At 37.9% G+C, this 23,609-nt stretch overlaps 1 protein-coding gene across 4 annotated transcripts in view; it reads left to right on the plus strand.

The window, feature by feature from the left end:
• The first annotated feature begins 619 nt into the window (after window positions 1-619).
• The window catches only part of LOC131036670 (uncharacterized), a 59,041-nt gene continuing 36,051 nt past the window's right edge, over window positions 620-23,609 (plus strand). For all 4 annotated transcript variants that reach the window (XM_057968615.2, XM_057968618.2, XM_057968617.2 and 1 more), the window contains exons 1-3: window positions 620-828; window positions 922-1,013; window positions 1,807-1,929. In XM_057968615.2, coding sequence (XP_057824598.2) covers window positions 675-828; window positions 922-1,013; window positions 1,807-1,929 — 369 coding nt within the window. In that variant the 5' untranslated portion in view covers window positions 620-674. The remainder of the gene's footprint in view (window positions 829-921; window positions 1,014-1,806; window positions 1,930-23,609) is intronic.

Raw genomic sequence — 23,609 nt, forward strand, 5'->3', positions numbered from 1 at the left:
TTCATTGAGCTATTCCATACCTCTGTCCTTCGCCTTTTGTTCGAGGATTCCCTATTGTTGATGCCATTGTTCCTTGTTAATTGGTAACCTAATCTCTGCTAATCCTGTTCAAGGGGAGCACATTTGTCAACCCATCTTTCGTTCTCAAAAACCCATCGAGGGACATGTGTCGTCTGAATATTAAGGTTGGAGTTCTACTGCATTCGTCTGCTCAATCTTTCTCCTTTGCAAGCTTCAAAACCGTGGTAGACTCCTGTATTTACTCCAAAAATTGGTGACCTCCATTTTTCCTTTGTTGCATGTTGCTAAATGATCTCCATAGGATAAGTGCCTTCTACATCTCGAACCCATTCCCCTGCCTGTTTGCCGACACCTCCGTGCCCAATTGCTCGACACCTGCACCATTTAAAAAAAGACTTTATTACTTCAAGTAAATAAAAATTATCACTTAATAAAATTTAGTATTTAAAAAAAATATTAGTAATTTATAAATGATATTAAAAATAATTAAATATATAAGATTTACAAGATTCATGACACTTTCAATATTGAAAATTATAATAAAAAATTAAAAAAATCGACAGTAAGAATATGTATTTAAGTTATAGAACATGATTACATTCAAATAAGCATTATCCGCTCTGAAATACGGGGGCGGCGGGCAATGGGAAGCAATGGCAATGGAGCTCTCATTTTCTGCTCAAAATACACTCATTTCTCCTTCATTTAGAACGCCTCCTTTGTCACCAAGCTCCAAAAAGTCTTGTAGAATTTGCTTGTATACTACATCTAAATATGCAAACTCAGTTAGATGTGCCGGTCCTTACAGTGAGTTCGTCTTTTTTTTTAATCCCTTCTCACATTAATTCCTGTTGAAAGACAGAAGTAACGGACCTTTTTCTTAAAATAAAACTGTTGCAGAGGACAGAAGCCAACCTGCTAAAAATAAAGGAGAACAAATTTATGATCAATCTGGCATTCAGACCGCGAATTTGGCTCCGCGACTTACAAAGGTTTGGAACTAAAAAACTAGAAAACTTTATTTTTCTGGATATATCTATTTTGCATATCGAATGAAATTTATTGAGATGAAGATGAATACACATCTAAAATTCGCTTTTGCTTGATGCATAGAGAAGGCTATTTTGTTAGTTTCATGTATGTTTGCTGGAATCATCTGACTAGTATTTATGTTCAAGGAAGTTTTGGATTAGGGTTATAAGTGCTGGAGAAATAAGCCCATGCTTTGTTATTACTTTGGCTTCTTCTGTTGGGGTTTATAGACATGTTTGATTATCCTAATTCAGGTTTAAGTGAGTTTATGCCAATCATTGGCATAGTTTGGATGTCGCCGATATAGAATTACTGTTCTATTAGAGTTTATTTTGAAGGTCTCACCTCATAATCACGCCAACTAGGTGTAGGAGACCCTCGTGTGGGAAGAAAAATACTTTTCTTCACTTTATTATAAACATGTTATTCAAGTTTTGTATGCCATGGGTTTTTATCATCGTGGCGAAGCTAGGGAGTAATTAGGAGCTTGCCAATCTACACCAGAAATACTAGTTTAGATTTGTTTGGCAAAAATGACACAGCATTTTCAGGACAACCATTTATTTTAATATGATTGGAGATTGTTAAGCTGTGATTAAGGTTCTCACTATTTTTTTGTTAGCCTTTAGGAAACAATGGATTTTTACTTGCATTGTATGGCTAAAATGTTTCTGTATGACAAATTAGATATTTGGCCATTTAAGAATGTGAGGGACTGATATTGTGTTTTTGGTCGTTTGAAATTGAATGTAGGTTCAAAAGTTGTCAAAGAAGGAGTACAAGAGGTTTAAGGAGCAGCAGCGCATAGAGGAAAAAGGGATACCCGCTGCATCAGTTGTAAAGGAAGATCCTAGGAAAACACATAGGATTCTAAAGGTCTGACTTTTGTGGATAGATCTTGCGTGTTAAATAAAGTTAAATCAACATTTTAAAAAATGTGAAGAGTTTGGATAACATATTGCACTTGCATACTCATTTAATTTTCAAATTAGATACTGAAGTCCATTAGTGGCTAAGAATGATCAATTTGGCTGGAAGGTAGTTAATAGTCAGATTACACAAGCATAACGCCTAGTGCATCTCCAATAAAGAGAGATCGAAATAATTTGAAATAAAAATGGTGTAACAGCAATTTTCAAATGAAAAAAACTAGGAAGCAACAGTTCTCCAAGGTTGGATGCCCATGAATCCAAAGTTATGTCAATCAGCTACTTTCTTGACAGTCGAGGTCAAGGAGAAGTTACTGATAGGGTTCATGCTGATATTCATCCAGGGCCGCTTGCATGTGCTTTGAATGTTAATGCCATATTTGTTCAGTTGGATAGTCATTTACACCATGGGCCACCCCTAGTATGGAAGTAGGAGGTGGCTTGATTAGAAACCAACAATGCTGGATAATCTTGAGCAGCGTGTTTTCTGTTTAAGGTGAAAGTTCTCTTTAATAAACAAGGGAAAACATCTGCAATACTCACATCGAATGAAGGTAATCAGGCAATTATGAGAATCTCTAAATAAGCAGTCTTCTGACTGATTTCATAGTAGACAGGTCATCTTTTGATGAAATGTTCAGTCTCAGTGTGATGTCCCCTATTTGAAGCTGTCATAGTTTCCAATAATTTATCAAACATTACTAAATGCATTACCAATTTATCATACTTTATAATTAACTCTATAATCTAAGATCCATAATCTGTAATTTAGTGATCAATCCTTGTTACTACCTAGTCCTAAGGGAGAAGGGGGTAATTATGTTGCAAGGGCGCTGATAAACCAAACTACAACAGGCTCCCTCAAGGTTTACGGATGTAGGCCCTTACCCCATCTTGGGGTCATACCCTCAAGGTTTACGGAACGCTGATCCTTACCCCATCTTGAGACCACCTAATCGGTTGGAATTAGACCGCCTCTCCCTCTTCACAAATCAGACCCCTTCTCCATAGGTACTGTTGATGTTGTTTTAATGCATGATCGAACACATAATAAAGTATTGAATACTTTATCCTCTCTTGAACAAAGACTTCGCAAAAGCTGAATATGGAAAAGGATCACTTGAGACGACTCCAAGGTTTACAATGTCAGGTCTTGATGTGCTGGATAACTTCAATGGTGTGATGTGTTTGCTGTACCTCCAAAGGGACTTACGCAATTGTTCTTCTCATTTCAAGCTCAATGAATGCTATTCTTTGAATGATGTTGCAATATCGCTCTTTCCTACTGCTAATGATCTTTGATAAACAAAGTGAAAAAAGGAGCAAGGTTTAGGAATGCTATGCTAATGCTAAGTGTGCATGGGAAATGTGGGCGACGTAAATGTGAAAGTCTAGTTTCAAAGTGTTCACACACCAATGAGACTCTTGGTGCAAGTTATAGGAGCTATAATGAATAACTCAACTTCCCAAGGGGTGTCCCATTGTTCTCTATCTCACAGGATCCCTGAAGTCAATGCCTTTGCTCTCAAATCACTGAGCAAAGTGACTTAGGAATGACAACTCCAAGAATGAGTGATGTTTGATTATAAACATGAATGCATTCCTAACATGTATGATATTGAAGATATGATGATTAATCTAGCATAAAGATGATGATAAGATTAGCTAATTATCCTAGCAATGATATACTAATCTAACATGGATATGTTATGATATTGAAAATGCTTCTAAATGCTATTAAGATGATTTATCAAAGAGAGGCTAGATGCTTAGTAAAAGGACTATAGGTTTGATGCACAAAGACTTGGATTTAAAATGAGAGAACGAGAGCTCTATTTATAGAAAAAATAGGGCAATGGATGGTCAAGATTGAATAATCTCAACAAGGGCCAGAATTGAAAGTTATCAATCCATGTTTATAATTCTCACCAATGAAATGGTGACAAATGTCAACAAGAGGTTGCTTGAGAGGAGATGAAAGAAGCATTAAATGCTTGAGAAGACATGATGGTTACCTTAGGAGGCAAGGGTTAAGGTTAGGTTAGGGTTATCCATTGGATAAAGCTTTTACCCAAAGGATAAACTCTTGTGCAAGGGTTAAAGGGATAACCAAGGTTAAAGCCATGAATGCTTGATGAGACCCTTGGGTTAGATGAGGGTTGAGTTAGGGAGAAAGTCTCTAATCATGCAAGAAGGTTGAGTTAACCATTAATGGTTATTTAAGAACCTTTAATGGTTATTTAAGAACCTTTAATGGTTTGGAAGACTTTGAGGGTTAACTTGTTGAGGACATAAAGCCTTTAATGGCTTTCAAAGACTTTGGAGACTTTGAGAAGTGACTTCCCTTTGCTTAGGGATGTGACAATATTTAGGAGATGGATTAGGCTAAATTAGAATTGATTAGAAGAATCTAGAAGGGGGTTAAGGAGGCAAGTGTGTAAAATTCCTTACTAGAAACTGGCTACATATAAATGTGTATATCGAGATTATGCAGAAGAGTATTTTTAATTTAACTAGATGATCATTGCAATGCCTATGAATTTCATTAGTATAATCCGTGCAGTCCCAAATTAACCTTCATAGCATTGATTGAGCAGTCATCATACACATTCAATAACATTGGATTAAGTGTTTCATGGTGCACCTGTTAGTTCGTAGTGTTGTCAGTGTCAAACTTGCTGTTGTAATCCTCCGAAAATGTCATCGTATGCTCACTGGTTGGCAGCGTGAAAGACTCATGCCACGCCAATGTTCCACTGTTTCCTCTTGAACTTGGATTCTGCTGATCCTCATGGAATAGTCAACTCAAATGCCGACCTGTACCCCCGACGCGGTCACTGTGAATTGTTTGTAAGCCTCACGCGATGGTCACTGTATGTTGTTTGCAATCCTCCCGTGAACGGTATTGTATCCGCTATCGGCCCTCGTAACCACAATGCACAAGACGATAGTGTCGCTTCCTCTGCATTTGGAAATCACTCCCATCACGACATAGGATATGCATAGTGTGTTTGGACAATCACCCCCGTCGTGGCATAGAATATGTATAGTCTGAGACTCACGCCATTGTAGCATTCCACAGCCTATACCAACCCGACTCCACTCTACTACTTACGCAGCCTCCACCAATACTCGCAAAGAATGACAACACACATATACTTGCGTGGTCACGATGTTCGTGTTCTGCAAGAGTCCTCTGAAGTTACACGCGGAAGAAGAATGTAGCCTGCGTGTCGTATTAACCCGTATCTACCACCACCAATGCCATTAATCTTCCTCTTGACCGGTGTGTAAGACACACACGTCTCTGCAATTTCCTTCCCAAAGCTCACGCTAATACATTACTCCTTGATTCATCATTTCGATTCCAATAGGCCAGTGATGGCTGGCAAAAGGAATGATTCAACAAGTATTGATATCACGTAGATATCCAACCTTCACTTCTAGGTCTTCTTTTTATAAAATCCGATATATCTCTCCATCTTTGGTGCCCATTCTTTTATTAACACCAAGTTGGTTAAGAATCCCGTAATAGTTAAGACTATTTACGATGTTAAACAAAAATACATATAATTAAAAGACATGCCTTTTAACCTTAATACATGTAAATATTAATTAGTTATATAAATGAATGGGAAAGGCTCATATAAAATAATTAATATTTTTTATACATTCGTCAATCATTTATTAGGGGACATGACAAAGTGGGAGATGTAGGAAAATGCAAGTGGATGGAGGAGGATTTTAATTAAAATAAAATTACTTTATTTCAATTGTGGTTGCAACTTGCATAAATGTAGGATTTTGCAAGTGGGCGGATTTAATTAAATGTATGGGCTAGAAGGGGGATTTAATTAAATGTGAATTTAATTAAATGACTTAGATAGAAGAAGGATATATTAATTAAATCTTAATTTAATTAATAGGCGATTAGAAGAATAGGGATATTAATTAAATCTTAATTTAATTAATTGGAAGAATTAAGAATAATTAAATGGATAAAATTCACTTAATTCATCGTGCAACTTTTAGGTGTCCACACTAAGAATGCAAGACAATGGACAACTTCAAGTGAGCTCAACTAAGCTTTGCTTTGACAAGCTATGAACATCTCTACAACGCTAGTGCAATCTTCTAGGGCCAACTTGATGATTTTCAAATCACTACCACAAGCATAGATACCTTCAAGGTGAAGCATTTCAATGATGGAATAGTAATTGAAGTTAAACTTTAGCTAAAATAAGTTTAGTCGACTACACAATATACTTCACCATCGATGAAATACTAGTAGCATGAACAATGAGAGCTTCACTTTCAATCATGCACATGCATCTTTCATTAATCTAAAATATTCAAAGCAATTTCTATTCTATTTTTTTTTTTGTCTTCTCAAATATTAGGTTCTCTCATAAAAGGATAAAGAAACAAACTAATGCTCCAAAACACAATAAGTCACCAACACTTAAATGATTTTATTAATTCTGCAACATTGAGCAACAATTCTTCAAAACTCTTCTAATCGATCCTTTATGAATGAAATGAGTTGAGCTTATATAGTTCTCCTAGATACAATGAATGGCCATGATTAAATTAGAATCAAGGACCAAGATCTTGCCACCTAAACCCTAATTAGGGTTTGTTATATCAAAATCTAATCCTATTGCAAATTATTAAATATTAGCCAATGGGAATGTGACATCCACTTGGCACAAACGTTGAGAAAAAAATCCTCCAATAAGAAAAATGATGCCACATGGGATCACAACAAACTATCTTTTAGAATCTTGTTTCCCTTATCCTTTTCTTTTGTTGCAAATTCAACGAATTTGGACGTCATGAATTCAATCTTAGTTATTGGAGCGGTAGGCAAATTCTTCAACTGTTCTTCCAAGAAATTCACTTCATCTAAGGCAAAGGCAAAGGTTTTCTCCCATTCTGGCCCATAATCTTTAGTCTTGCTGGCAAGTACCATGAATGCGTGTATCTTATCCAGTTGTTTCTCCAAAGGTGATCCGTCTGTTCCAAAGAATATAATCTTCACTCTCTCAGCTAACTGATCAACATCTATGTGGATTCCTTCATTCATCTCCTTCTCAAGTATGATCTCAGCTACCTCTACAATCTTGTCATGTATCAAGTTTATTGCCTCATCGACTGCTGATATCTTCGAAGATGACCTTCCTCATTTGGAGTAAGTTACACCACTATTGGAAATCAGGCGATTGTCCATCATTGAACACTCCTCCGTTCACCAAAGTTTTCTTAGGTAGATTCTTCATTGCTTGCAGACTTGGCATGGTATAGTCTCTGGTGAAAACAAAAGTATCATAGGTTGCCATGAGGATTTGAGTTCTTTCAAGGACATTGATGACTTTATCAAATATCCTCACTAATTCCTTCACAAATTCACTTGCTTTGTTGAAAGTCTTATTTATCCAAGTCTCATCAGGTGAGCAAGTTCTCATCTTCTCCAAATTGTCAATTGAGACCTGAGGAAGCAATGGCAGTGGTGTAGCTAAAGGATCATGCTGCCTTAGCGGTTCCTTGAATTGCCAGAAGTAACTTTTCAATGCACTCACTTCTCTTTCCAATTTCTTGTTCATTTCTACTTCCAGTTTCAACATATCATGGACTGTCTTTACTGTGTCATTCAAGTCTTCCATCGTTTGCTCGGTGGTGGGAAGACTTAAGTCAATAGTCTCCAAATCATACTCTTCTGCTGTGATCTCGCCTTTGGGCTTATCTACTCTTGGAGTGGCAATCTGTATCACTTGAGATCCTATACTGTCTCTTGTCATCTTTGACATCTTAGTTGCTTTCCTCTTTTCAACAGTCTCTTGAGTTCTATTCAGGAAGCTATCCAAATCAATAGGATCTTCCTCTTCTATTATTACTTCTTTTGCCAACATCTCCTTGAGCCATGCTAGGATAGCAAATTTCTCTTCTCCTACTTGCTCTTCATTGAGCTGCTGATCTTCTCGGGGTGGAGAGGTTACTTCTTCATCTTCATTTTCAATATCCACATACATATCTTTGCCTTGTCATTGATCTGCTTGTGTGGAACTGAATTACCTTGACCTAGTGGTTGCATACCCTTGTTTGTCTTTTCGCATTTGCCGTTTTGACTATAGACTCCATGAATTCATTCACTCCATGATCTATGCTCTCTCTAGGCAAGTGACTTTCTTGGCCGATTGCTTGAGTCATCTCCACTTTGTGTATAGAGGATGTAATGGTGGAAGGGTGTCTTGAACCTGATTTATACTTCTTGTTTGAAGGCTCTTCCTTGCGACTTTCTTTTCTCTTTGATCTTCTGGAGTGAGTTGACTAGGTGGCACTTCCACTGACGCTTGCACTTTCTGTGTCTTCATTGGAGGATGCTGTCTCTCCCATCAATTTGAAAGTCAGCTGTGTACTTTGGCTCTTCAACTTTTGGATCTGATGTCGACCATCGTTTTGTATATGCTAAGACTGGCTTCATCAAATCTTTCAAATTGGTGATCTCCATGTCAATCCAATTGACTCCTACCTTCTTGTATTTCTTTTTTTTTTATATATTGACTGAAGGCGTTTCCCACTATCTTGTGCTTGATCTGGAATGTCAAAGACTTTGCACGTTCTGACGATGTCAATCGGTAGTCTTGAGCACATTCTTCTTCTTATCTCGAAATTGTCTTGAGCATTCATGAAATGATCTTCCAATTGTAGCTTGTGCTTGTGCTTTCTTCCATTAGCTCTCCTAATGTTGCCGTAAGGATCAAAGCTATCTCTAGAAAAGTATGGGATAAGAAGGCGAGATTTCAATTCTTCTTCCACTTTCTTTGCTGCTTGTAAGGATGGACACACTTCCAATGATTGCCCAATTGAAATGGGGAAAGTGATTCTAGTCTCGTGTCTATTCTTTTGCACTTTGTTATATGTCATCAACTGCCTCACCAAATCAAGCAATACTATCTTGTCGGTAGGTTATCTTGGTAGCATGTAGGTTAGACAAGAGCATCCTTGAATGTTGATGTAGATGAACTTGGGAAATTGGATATACCAAGCATCAAATTTCTTTATCAACTCCTTTGCTTGTGGGGATAGCCTGTGATGAATGCCACCTTGCAAGGTTCTTGTTATGTGCATGGTGAAAGCATCATTCACCCTCCTGTAATGTGCTTCTGTGTGTATGACTCACATGTTTTTCAACTCTCCAGCTCCCATTCCAACTGTACCTCTATATGTCAATCTTGTGTACTCACAAGATCTGGCAAGCAAATATATGATATATGAACTCATGTAGAATGTCCTAGTGCATGCAAGCCTCTTGAGTTGTATGTCAAGGTTATTGCTTATGATTCTTGCCTAGTTGATCTTCTCTTTTCTAGTTGATATTACTTCCATGAAATAGAACATCCAATTCTCGAACTGGGATGCTTGAGGGGTTCGCATAATTCGGTTGAGCAAAGTGATCAAATCACTGAATTCTTCCTTAAGATCAATCCTGTGAAGCTTGGTGGGTAGCTTGGATATGCCGAGTCTTCTCTTCAATACTTAATACGTGTTAATCATGCTAAGGTATTTGTCAGGGTCATCCTCATTGAACACCTATGCTCCTTCCTTGCTTTTGTAAACCATGCTATTGGGTTCAAGTATATGGAAAGCTTTGCTGATAGTTGTCTTAGATAGGTAGGCAAGTACTTTGCCATTGGGTGCTAGTATTGTTCTTGTGCTAGCATCATAGTGTTTAGCACACTCAACGATTAACTCATTGCATTGTATAGTTGGAGGGAAGCCTGCTGCTTTTACTATCTTGCTCTTGATCATCATCTTTGAAAATCCAGAAGGCCAGGTGGTATACAAGGGACCTTGGAACTTCTTCATGTTAATTTGCTTGAGATTGGTGTCTTCTACATTGCTCCAAAACGATGTAATCTTGGATTCCAATGCCTCTCCCTTTGAGTCTTCCTTGATGAGGGCTTGTCATGTACTTGTTCCGGTCTTCGGGGCTGCCATGCTCTACCTGCAAGAGTTGTCTCAGTTAGTTTTATAATATGATATCAATGCCTACAAGCTGAAATTAATCACCCAAGTTAGCAACTTCTGCTCTAAAGCTGATAATTCACTAAAATCTCTAATATTGCTAAAACCCTTGGTATTGATGCTAAAACCCTAGCTTTTAATCCGATCCAACTTGAACATAATCATCTAATTCTCATGAATTTTACATTAAAACCTGTCAAATTATTAATCCAAGAGCTCTAAAGCATGATATGAAATAATCTCAATGCTTAAAACTTCATCATAAACCCTAGCCGTGGAGCTAGATTAATGCATTAAGGTCTGATTATCAATGATGAAAATGATCACATATAACCTGGCTCAGATCTGAAAACAAGTTCTAAGCTGGCTGGGAGTTTAGAATTTGCCCTTGATTTGGCAAAACTATCTTTAATTTTCTGCAAATTGATAAGGGTTTGTTAGTTGGATAACAAATTTCGCTGATTCTTGCTTGTATTGTTTGATCAAATAGCTGTGATTCTGATGTTGAAGATTGCTGCCTTTGAAGGTGAATTCACTGATCTTTGAGCTTTGATAATGCCTGATCACCAACCTTGATACTGAAGCGTGCCGCTGTTCCTTAATGGAGAAACGAATTTGCTGTGATTAAAGGCACAAGTCGGGCTGGTAAATTTGCTGATCTGAAAGGGTAGTTTTTTTTTTTTTTGGATGAATATCACTGCCTGATGCAGAAACAACTCGTTGATGTCAACCTTGCATTCGCTGATTGAATGTGAATTCACCTTATGCTTGAATGGGATTGCTATCTTTCTTGATCAAAATCGCTGTACACAAAAGCTATTTTGCTGTGTCAATGTTATGTTGATCAAATGCAACGATCAACATTGCCTTTATAATCGATTGAGGGGGTGCACTTCTTCATATCAAGGCCGACTTGTCTTTCATTTAATTGTTTGCAATTTCGCTTTTCAAGGATGAAGGCTGACTTGCTTTCATCAATTCAAATTTAAATCAAACATCTCTTTACCTTGTGGGGCTCCCTTCTCATAGGCTGGCGCAAAAAACTTATGTATTTCTTCCTTTGCTGTGGGTGATAGGAAAGGGTCACGCTTTTGCATGGATATTGGGAGTTCGTGCTTTGAGGGAGGCAAAGGAAGTTCTAGGGTGAAAGTCGCGCCTTGGCAAGGGTATTGGAAGTGATTCATCACTTGTTGATTAGCTTGGTACTCCATTTGTTCCCTTCACTTACCATGGATCAGACTTTTGATAACTTCTTAGGAACGTTCTAGCAAGGTCATGATCATCTTAAGCAAAGGAAATGTGGGGTGAAAGTTCGCTGATTTGAGACCCGACAGGAAATTCGCTGATTTTGGGGAGCAGAGGAAGTGACCTCAAAATGACAATTTTGCTAACTCAATCATTTCACCCTAAGCCTCTTCATGATAATTTGGACCTTAACCTACCCTCCTTCCAAGCATTCACTCTCTCTAAAACAATTTGCGTTAGCTGAAGTTTAGCACTTCATCTCTGATTCAGCAAGTAAATGATGATGATCAAATGGAATGATCATCATGAATCATTCACTCCAAAATGTTGAGGACAAAAATCAACTCAACCTTATTCCATCTAAAAGGATCATTACTGCCAATCTAACCTAATACGTAGAAACTAAAAGCAAAAGAGGGGGTTCCCATTTGTGATGGGGCGATGTGTGAAATGGTCACAACAGGTACTATTAGAAGTAACAGGGATTGAATCAGATTTAGGTAATTTCTTCTTAGTATTCAATGATTTAAGAATTCTTTAATGTTATATAATCTATTATTGATACTGTTATTGACTAATCAGTTATTTTAGGAAAAAAAGATCTTCTTTTATTTATATTACTAACTTGATCATGAGAATTATTATCGAATTACTAATCGGAAAGAAACAATATTGTAAACATTAAGAGGTTATTTTTTGCAAGTTTTTCTATTTTGTGACATTTTTTCTCAATTGAAATCAGATCTTCATTTTTGGCTTCCAAGATCATAACTTTTTGCCACGATTTTGGATTTTTGTGATTCTTGTAGCGTTGGAAAGCTAATGAGGAGCTCTTGTTAGCCATCCATGCATTTTCCCATTTAATCTCATTATGGGGGGACCTATGTTTCTCTATTTATCCTTCGTATGGAGGGAGATTGATTGGATTTGTGATGGATCTATTTCATGATAGATGTAGTTCTTGGGGGTATCATTGAGTCCTCCATGCCATCCTTGATTGTATCTTTTCTCTTTTCTAGGGAGGAGTTTTGTTCCAATGGGTTATCTCCTCTTCTCTTTTTGTGAAAGATTGCATTACATTTGCTTTGTACATGGGCACCTAACATGGTGTAGTAGTCGGGACCTATATTGCATCTTGCATTCTTGCATCATTTGCATAATAATTTCATCTCCCTAAGTTGCACTTAAGTGGGTGCTAGTGTGAATAAGGTTATTTCCTGACTTGTCATTAGTAGGGACCTATTCACATGTTAAGTTTACTTGGGTCCTAGGTGTCATTTCTCTCAGTTATTTATAAGGGAGCCATGTTCACCTCATTTACTTTTAGTTATCGAGGCATTTAATATTTGCATCATGCATTTAATGTTTCTATCAAGGGTAGTTGTCGCATTGCATAGGATTATGACACATGTCAACATCTTGTGTAATCCTACCTTTCACCTTGCCTTTATAAGCAAGGCCCTCTCATTGTACATTTCATATTCAACCACATTCATCAATGCATTCTTATTATGTAAGTTATCTTGCCATTCTCTTTTGTGGAAGCTGTTTTGGTCTTGCGGAGATTCTAGGGGGTGTTGAGGAGTCACCTATCTACTCCTACAACACTTGTACCATTTTATTGCCAATTGGTTTGCTCTTTTAAAGTGACATTAACATGCCAAAAGTGTGCCTTCTCTTGATGTCTTTTAAACTTAAAATTTATTTGTCGCACCTTTATAACATTTCAGCCACCTTAGGCACTATTTGGAGCTGGTTCTGTCATGGTAAAATGGCTCTATATCACTTAAGTTTTTACTTATTCCTCTAGTTGTGATTACCTAATTTGTCTGCCATTAAAATTGGAGTTTTTAATGCCGTTGACAAAGTGCAAAACTGTTTTGTCATTTACTTATGGCATGATTCAATAATTATCTTTCTCATTCTGGCCCCATGTCTAGTTGGACTTGCCACTTGAAGATTGCAATTTGATTGTCATTTGGCTTATCGCTTTTTCCTGATGAAATTTTCCACTTACCTCTTTTGCCTCTTTTGGATTGAGCCATGATTTCCTTTGCCTCTTAATTTTTCATGCTGGTCCAAGTCTTCAATCCCAAAGTTCCCAGACTCGGACTCGGCAAGGCCGACTCGAAGGGCTTATTGCTTTTTCCTGATGAAATTTTCCACTTACCTCTTTTGCCTCTTTTGGATTGAGCCATAATTTCCTTTGCCTCTTAATTTTTCATGCTGGTCCAAGTCTTCAATCCCAAAGTTCCCAGACTCGGACTCGGCAAGGCCGACTCGACTCGTGACTCGGCTATGACTCGACAAAATTAAAAAACCCTTGAAATTAAGAGATTTTTAACGATTTAAAACTTGTTTCATGCACCCATTATTGAATAAAGCCCAATTATAATGCGTGCTAGCTTGTTATGCCATGAAAGGCATGCTGGTAGAGTATCTACTCATTTGGGGCTTCTGCTTAGTATTTTCTTTGGCAAAATTGAAATTCTGGGAGCACCAACATGAGACATCATGAACATCTTCACTTGGAAACTTTAAGGAGTGCTTGTGTATGGTAGCATTAAATAGTGTGCTTGTTGAACTTAGGTTTTACCTTGGGACTATAGTTGACCTTGGTCTTTCTTGGACCTCTTAGTTTTTGGGCTATATATATATGTTGGATGGAAGGGGGAACTGTGAGGCCAAAAGGGTTTGAAAATATGCTCCTCAGAGACATGTCCCTTGCCAAAAATAACCTTGTGCCCCATAGGGGGATTTTTTGGGATGTGGGGACAGATAGGAAATGTCCCCAACTCACCCCCTTTTTTCAAAATTTTAAGAAACATCCCTGTTCTGAGGTACTGTTGTGACCATTTCACACATCGCCCCATTAGAATGGGGACTCCCTCTTTTGTTTTTGGTTTTGCTTTCTCTTTGTTTATTTTTCTCTCTGCTTTTAGGATTTTGAGTGAGTGAGTGGTCTGCCTGGGCTGGCTGGATTAGGGCTAAACCTTGGAAGCTCGTTTTTGAGGTTTCTTTCAAGCTAAGTCTAGCCAAATTTTGGGGAATTGTTAGTCATCTGCCTGAGACTTCAAGATCGCCAGAATGAAGCATGCCTTTCAAGGGAGTCAAGTTGGTTAGGTCAGGGGCAGGGTGAATAGGTCTCATGTCAGGTTAGGTCTAGATTGAAGGAGGGTTTTGCTTGTTTGGGTCTTGTTTGTTTACCTATCTAAGTCAGTTGGGCTGAGCTAGTGAGGATAAGGAGTTGGGTTGATCAAGTTAGACGAAGGATGAAGCAAATTAAGGTAATATCTAGCCTGGAAATGTCAAATTCGCTCCTGACCCTTCCAAAGGGTCCAGGGCGAAAATCATTGTAAAGCTCTTTTTCTCCTCATTTTGTGACTAAGTGATTCTTTATAAAGCATGTTTGGAGGTGAATTGATATGTTTTGCCCGGAGATGGAATTAATGGATTTTTGAAGAGCAAGATGATGCCTAAAAGAGGATGTTCGCTCTTGACCCTTCCAGAGGGTCCAGAGCGAATTTCATCCTAAAACCTCTTTCTTGCCTTAGATGGAATTGCAAACTTGTTCCTAGCTTGGAAAAGGACCTGACTCTGCCTTGTGAAGTGGTTTCAAACTTGAAAATTGAGCAATTTGGCTTAGAATGGAGATTTCACCCCTGACCCTTCTAGAGGGTCCAGGGCGAAAATTTTATTTGAGCTTATTTTTCATTGACTTTGGCTAAATTGTGATGTGCAGGGTATCTTGGGGGAAAGATTGGACATCATTTGATACATTTGAAGATTTGGAAGCATGCAAAATGAAGAATTTTGGACAAGGAAGGTAATTTTTGCTCCTGACTCTTCCAGAGGGTCCTGAGCAAAATTTTGAATAGCTCTCATCTTGCAATGAAAAAGGTCAGGTTTTGGGCATGAATGAAACAAGGACAACTCCCTTTTGCCTCCTGAAGAAGTTTCAACTTTGAAGAATGAAGGATTTTGCTTAAAACCTAATTTTCGCACCTGACCCTTCCAAAGGGTCCAGGGCGAAAATCTTTATAGGAGACATTTATTGCCTTGTTTGATCAAATTGAGGAACCTAAGGCATCATGAAAGGAAGAATGAGCAGGATGAAACCCTTAGGTATGTTTAGAAGTCATGAAGAAATGAAGGATTTTGCCCAGAAGAGGGAATTCGCTCCTGACCCTTCCAAAGGGTCCAGGGCGAAAATTTTCAAATCCTTCTATTTTTTGCAAAAATCTAGTCAAGCTTGGCATGGATGAAGGAGGAGTAGTGTCTTTTTCCTGAGAGGTAAAATCAACTTGAAATGATGATTGAATTGAGCCTAAATTGAGGAATTCGCTCCTGACCCTTCTAGAGGGTCCAGGGCGAAAAACTTTATAGGAGGTATTTCTTGCTTGGTTTGGTTGAATTGAAGTGCCCAAAGCATGTTGAAAAGAGGAATGGACATGATCTTGCTTTGAGAAGTGTTCGATAGCATTGAGTGATGGAGATTTCAGCCAAGAAAGGCAATTTCGCTCCTGACCCTTCCAAAGGGTCCAGAGCGAAATTCCTTATAAACTCATTTTTAACCTTTCTTGGACATGAAAACCTTGTTCTTAAGGCAATAAAAGATGAAATCCCACTAAGCAAAGAAGTTTTAAGGTGAAAAGATGAAGATTTTTGGTCAAGATTGCAAAAATCGCTCCTGACCCTTCCAGAGGGTCCAGAGCAAATTTCCTCAAGATCATCTTTTGCTATCAAATTTTGCTAAGCCAAGCATGGGATAAGGTCAAACACAGAAGGAATTGCCCCTGGAAGATGTTGAGGTTGGAAGAAATTATCAAAAGGTGGAGGAATTGAGCCCAATTGTGAATTTCGCTCCTGACCCTTCCAGAGGGTCCAGAGCGAAATTCCTAAAAACATCTGTTTTCTTGCAAGGACAAAGCAACTTTTTGGGTTTTTATGGTTTGAATGGGTATGAGGAAGTATGTTTTTACCTTTTGAAGATGATTGAGGATGAAAAGATGAAGCAATTGAGCCTAGAAGAGATTTCGCTCCTGACCCTTCCAAAGGGTCCAGAGCGAAAATCCTCAAAACTATCCTTTTTTCCAGAGTTTGGGCAAAGTTAAGTTTAGATGTGGGTGTGGAAAGACATTTGAATTGCCTTGAAGTGGAATTGGATTGCTAAGGATGCAAATTTTGATGCCAATTGGGAAAATCGCTCCTGACCCTTCCAGAGGGTCCAGGGCGAAATTTCCAAATCTTCCTATTTTCCTTGCATTTCAAGATGATATTTTGGTTCTCAAGACTCAAAGGGGAGTAAAGCATGATGTTCTATGCCTTGGAAGTGATTCGAAGTTGGAAAGGATGAAGGAATTGTCCTAAAACCCAAAAATCACTCCTGACCCTTCTAGAGGGTCCAAGGCGAAAATCATAAAATCAGCATATTCCTTTCAAGTTTGCGCTAAGGCAAGGATACACCCAGGTGGAAATGACCTTTAAGAACATTGATGAGTAATTGTTTGTTTCAAAAGATGATGATTCTAGGTCAGAGAGGGAAAATCGCTCCTGACCCTTCCAGAGGGTCCAGGGTGAAAATCTAAAAAACCCCTATTTTACCTTGCAATAACAAACCAAGCATGCGTGAAGTGAATGAAGAGGATCATTGCCTAACCTTGTGAGGTGGATTGGAGTTAAAATGATGAAGGAGTAAGCCTAGGCAAGAAAAATCGCTCCTGACCCTTCCAGAGGGTCCAGGGCGAAAAACCCTAAATCCACCTTTTTCTCCAAGTTTTGAATGAGACTAAGCCTGGACCTTAGTGAAAGATGCCATTTGGAATGCCTTGGTGAGGTTTTGGACTTATTCTCTAAAATGCAATTTTTCCTTCAAAGTTTTGATGAGCTAACCCAGTGATGGAAGGAAATGGACCCTGGAGATTGCCTTGGAGGAGTTTAATGATTAAGCTAAGGTGAATTTTGGCCTAAAATGAAAAAGTCGCTCCTGACCCTTCCAGAGGGTCCAGGGCGAAATTTATATTTTCACCTAATTACTCATGAGAAATGATAAAAAATTGAAATGCAAGACCTTGATTAGGCCAAAACAAACATAAGCTTGCCTTCCGGGAGATTTTGGAGTGAAGGGAATGAGGTATTCAAGTCTTAAATTGAAAAATCGCTCCTGACCCTTCCAGAGGGTCGAGGGCGAAATCTTGAAGAAGCTTCACTAAGCCTCAATCAAACCTTGATATTCCCAAATTTTCACCAAATTTGCTAAATTAAGACATTTGGGGAGGTTAAATTTAGTTCGCATAATTTGAGGCCTTTGTAATTGAGTTGATTAATTTTCAAGCCTTTAAATAAATATAAAAATCCACCCTTAAAGCTTTGAAATTAATTCAGAAAATGAAAAAAATAAAGGTGAGCGCTTAAGCACATTTATTGGCTTTTATAAGCAAGTCGGCCTCCTTTTTAATGGATTTTATCTTATTTTAAAGCTTATTTGCTAGGTCGGCCTTAGGCTTAATTAGGGTGAGCGCCCTATATAAAGGAGGAGTGTTGTTTCAAATTTCAAATCATTCATTCATTCCTTCTAAGTGCGATTTTGAGGAGCAGATTGAGGAGCGAAATCCAGCAGATTGGAGGCGAATTTTTGCTAAGTGTTGGAGGCTAAAGAAGGTGAAGCTCTTTTGAAGGCTAATGGAGGCGTAATTCATCCAAAGGAAGACCACAATTCAACCCTTGTCTAGCAAAATCCGGTCTTCTTTCTTCATTTTCCAAGGTTTTATAGTTAAGCATTCAAGGGAAGGTATGAGGAATCATTTTGAAGTTTCTATTCAAAACTTATTTTGATTTCATAGCAATCCTTTGAAAATCTAAGTCTTGTGCAATCTGATTTTCATTCATAATTTGAAAATTCATAATTTTTGGGGAATCATGTCCTTTTCAAATTAATGTTTTGAACTATTCCTTTGAAAGGTCTTGAATTCTATACTTTGAGGTATTATGCTCAAGGACTAATTCTAAGTTTTTGTGTAGGCATCAATGGACGACCCCAAACCCGGAGGATCAATTACTTGGCAGACTCTCATCAAAGAAGATCAAGCCAGATCAAGGACGATCTCCTCCAGCCCAGTATCATCAAAGAAGGTCTCCTCCAGTCCAGCATTTGAAGGAAGGCATCACCAAATTGAGCATCAACCAAGTGTTTGACAAGGTGGCATCCTAGTCATCACTCCTCCAGTCGGGTTGGTCCACCTCGGCATGTCCAGATTCAATGTACCTGGCTCATTAAAGATGGCACAAACTTCGATGTACCTACCTCGGCTATCCATTGGTCGATTATTCCAAAGAAGACATGTGTCCAAATAATGCAATTATTTCATTGGTCAGAATTAAGTTTGTTATAACAAACCCTAATTAGGGTTTCATTGTAAAATCTTGGCCATTGATCTTGAATTGATCCAAGTCGTTCATTGTATTTGAGGATGCTATATATACCCTCACTCATTTCATTTCAAAAGGTTAGAAGAGTTAGAGAAAAGTTAGAGAAGAGAGAGAGCTTAGAGAGAAGAAAGTTAGAAAGTTATTGTTGTAGCAAGACTGAGTAGTGAAGAAAGAATTTTGAACAATTGTTGTCCATTTGGTTATGAGATCAATAAAATATTGAAGTTATGGTGTTTTATTGCAATACTTGTGGCTATCTTCATGATTGTTTATCTTCTTGAATCACTCTCAGTTGAAATAGCATTTAAGTTTTAATTTTGAAGGACAAAGTGTCGTGCTTGATTTTTGATAAGATTCATATTCCAAACCACTAGCTTCTTTCTGATTGTAAGGACGCCTTGTGTGGTCAACTGGAAACCTTGAGATTGATTAAGAATTCAATCATTCTTGGAAGTATTGATATGTATCTCTATGATAGTATCTATATCCTTGATGATTTGAAAAACTATTGAATCCCCTTAGAAGATCGCATCAATTCCAGTGAAGTTGTAATTTCTTGGCGAAACTGAAATTGGTAGAATCTTATCAAGTCTAGTCTTCATTGAGTCATTCTTAGGATTAGTTTAAGTTTTCCTTCCTTGAAACCCTTATCTTTTGACATTTTTTGAAAATCTGTTAGTGTTAGGAAAATCCTGTTCCTGCAGTTGAAAAGAAAGTAACACGGACAAGCTTTCTCTGAAAGTGCGTAAGGCCCCTTGAAGAAACAACATACACAACGACCACTGGTGCTTATCCACATGTAGAGATCCTACAACAAAGAACCTTGAAGTCATCCCGATTGATCCTTTTCGCAACATCTTCAACATTCGGAGGCTTTATTCAAGAGAGGATAAGATACCTCCAGGTATTTTATTCTGTGTTTGGTCGTGTACAAAATACACATCAATAGGTACTCACACATCGCCCCATTGCAAATGGGGACCCCCACTTTGTGATTTCTAGGGTTAGCTCTTTTAGTTTTGTTGTTGGTCGTTTTAGTGTCTTAGCCTTTGCATTGAAGGGATTGAGTTTCTCAAAGGTCATCAAGTCAGGTGGATCTCCTCAAGGTGGAGTGAAGGAGGTCAGGTCAGGTCAGTTGAGTGATTAGGGGTTATTTAGATCATTCCTAGGGTTTTTGTGTACTATCCGGTCATGCTTCAAGTTGCTAAATCAAGCCTTGGTTGAATGCATAGTGTCCTCCTAGGTCCCGTCCCTTACATCAAGGTCAGAGCAAACTCGCATTAGAAGTCTGGAATGCCATCCCGATCCTGAAATGTCCTGAAATTTGACTCTGGAAATTTGAAGGATCCTCCAAAAACTAGATTTTGCATTATAACTCATGGAGGTTTGAAACCACTCTCAAACATCCTGACAATATATATGCAATATAACTTAAAGTACAAGAAAGAGAAAAGACATAAGGAAATGCCACTTATACTTAAATGTTATATTCCATATATGAATCCTGATGGAGAGACTAACTTGTCAAACAACTTAATGTTTTTTTTTTTTTTTTGAAAGTCAAAACATCGATCTGCCACGGCGCGAGTCTTGGAGCTCGGACTTGATAAGTTTTTCCATAACTTGCCGAGTTCGAGTCACGAGTTGTCAACTCGCCGAGCTTGGCTCGACTCGCCAACTCGGCAAACTCGCCAACTCAGCAAACTCGCCTGACTTGTGGCGAGTTTGGGAATCAACCTTGCATCTTTTTTGTGTCGGCATCATCCAATTATTGAGAAGTTGATCATCTTCCTTCATTATTCTTTATCCGTGAGCAATCTGCAATCTATGTTGGCTGACAAAAATAGACCCACACTTGATGACTTGGCTATTTGATAGAAAAGATAATATAGTTACTGACAATGATCTTGATTGTAGGTAGAGTATTGTAATGGTACCAATTTTGGTACAAACAAATATATAGCCAAATAGTGTGGCTGATAGTGGACATCCTTGTTTTGTACATGTTTTACAGCCACTGTATTCTGCATGTTATCTATTGAGCAATTTCAGGATGGATCTACCCCAAAACTGCATCATACAAAATCATTGCTAGGGAAACTATTAGTTTGGAAGGTCTAGATTATTAGCCTTTCAACTGTGTCAAGGGCCTTAAGAAGTCTACAAAACAACATAGTATCTTACATTTATCAGCCTTTGCATCCTTAGAGATAGTTGCAAGAGTTGTAATGTGTAGTGATTAGCCCAACAACTCTTGGTTTCTGCCAAATTGAAGATATATCACTGAAAGTTGTAGCAAGGAGCTTAGCCAAGGCATGCCCAATTATGATGGTACTGTAGTTCGTTCAAAATGTTCACTTTTGAAAATTAGGATGGATAATATGTGATCTTTAGATAAGGAGAAAGCAATGTAATAGAATGATCTGAAATGTGAACTTCATGTTCAACTAGGCCCTGTTTGAATAATTCTGCCTTCAAATTTTCTACATATTGGGATTGTTGGAGTTTAGTTTGAATATGGCCTTCATGGTCATATTTTCTATGAAGAAGTGACAATTAATGGGGCAAGGATTGACTTTGCTAGGAGGTTGGCTGGTAACATATAGGCATGCTGCATGTTGGGATTAGGAATTGCACAAATAGACTTTCTAGAGGTTGTTTGGTAACGTCTTAGAGTGAAGTGGCATAATGCGCCACATGTTGGGATTATGATTGGCGCAAATAGGTTTAATATGAATGAATGATGTCCAAAAGGATTTGGGATTGAACTGGACTTGGTTGAAAATTGATCTTTGATTGTGTTGGTTAATAGATTTATCACCTAACTCTATTCTCACGCCCACAAAGGTGACAACTGTAACCACAGTTGAACTAGTCTAACAGACTATCTACTGACTGATTCTCTGCTTATTTTACAAGGTGGCAGCTACCTTCATATGATATTCAATGAATAAAGAATTAACCAAATGCTTTTAACCCGAAAGCAAATAAGGCAAGAGCTTTAACCAGAATGCTTTGCAAAGGCATGCATAAGATACAAAACACTATTTTTAGATTTTTCAGATTTTGAATTAACCGGATTACCACAAAATATCATTCACAGATAATATCCTTGCAGCAATAGAAAATTGAAACCATTCACCATCTCAAATATAAATTCATCCATTGATAACCATTCAAAAGAACAAAAAGCATCCACACCATAATTCAAAGATTACGAATATCTGAAAGCCACCAGCAATTTTGTCTATATTCAAAACAGTAGAACAGAAAAATGCTTAAAGAAGTTTTTGCTCTTTAGAGTAAAACAAAGTTTGCGCAAAAAGATCCTGAAATGAAACTAAGTCCAGCTATTTAAAATATTTAGAGTAACGATTTCTTGAAGACAACCGTTATCTTTAAAAAAAAGGTCTTTGGGCCTCCTAGCCAATAATTAAGAAAAATAATAAAACAGTAAAAACATGAAACTACCACCGCCTACTCAGCTTCCGGTTTGTTATCTCCGATGATCTCCAACTCTTGTCCAGCACGTGCCACTTCCTGGGCCTTGAGTCTTTGCCTGTATTCACGATACTTGTTCACGATTGGCTCCATGTTTGGGTCTTCTGGTATTGTTGTGATGCGCAATCTTGTTCTCCATTTTGAAATTAACCTGTTGGTAGTGGCTATGTTCTTGTGCATTTCATCCATCTCAGACTCAAAGGCAGTGGTATGCATTTGCAAGTGACACAATCCTTTAAAGGATTCCAAGGAATTATTTTGAGGATCTTTGATGCTCTTTTGATAATTATCTTTGAACTGGCCAATCATTTCATTGAGTTCCCGTACATTTTCCTCAAAGTTGTCCATGAGGTCAACATCTAGAGCGCTGAGGTTATTCTTTATTTTCAGCATATCATTCAAGTAGTGTTTTAAAACATCATCAATGTCATTGATATAATCACGATAGATCTTCTCTTTCCAATCTAAAGCTTCACGCTAGGTAGGATCAACTTCCTTAGGATGTTCTACTAATTTTTCAGTCATTAATATGGCATGATTCAATGACAGAGACCTCCTTTGAAAGCACAAATATGCTTCCATGCTCTTTCCAGATCTGCTGTAGCTCAGCTAATAACTCTTTTCTTTTATTCCAAATATTCACACATAATACTCTGAATTTAGTGATGTAACTGACACCAACTCTATACATTTCATCTATCCACTCAGTAACAGCTTTAGCATACCCCAAATTACCTTTGACTTTTTTCACAGTGTCTGGATCAAGTCCCTGTACATGGGAACTTGAAGCCTCCCCAGTAGCAGGATTTATGATAGATGAAATGAAATCCTTCAATGACTGCACTTGGGATTGCAGCTCCAGATTCGTTTTCTTCTGTTCTTGGGCCTTTTTAATCAATGCATGGACTGAAAAGTCGGTGTGATAGACATCCCCTTCTAAAGTAGAAGGTCCCATATCGACATGGCTGATCTTATAATCATTTTCTGTTATGTCCCTTGCATTCACGTCCCTAATAGTGTCATGTCCCCTCCTTGGTTGTTATATATAACCTAAAAGAAGTAATTATTAATTAATATAATACTTATCAATGAATGATTATTTGGAGATTGTTAAATATTTATTTATTTTTAATTAAATTAATATTATTACTTAAATTATAGCAGATGGGTTAAAAAGCCAAATGAAGGTGGTGTATCCACCCTCTTGCAAGGCCATAGATGCATGAAATCAAGGGAATTAGATTCAATTCACCAAGTATCATCATGAGTGCAAGACTTAATTAAAGCTAAGACAAAGATCGAGGGAGGGTAGAAATGGAATGGTGCGATAATGAACGGTAGAACAATTCAAAGAACTAAGACCCATTGTCGATGAATAAAGAGTCAATAAGGAACATCATTTAGCCAACAAACGATTAAGAATTATGG

The sequence above is a fragment of the Cryptomeria japonica genome, chromosome 1, assembly GCF_030272615.1.
Source record: "Cryptomeria japonica chromosome 1, Sugi_1.0, whole genome shotgun sequence".
NCBI lineage: Eukaryota > Viridiplantae > Streptophyta > Pinopsida > Cupressales > Cupressaceae > Cryptomeria > Cryptomeria japonica.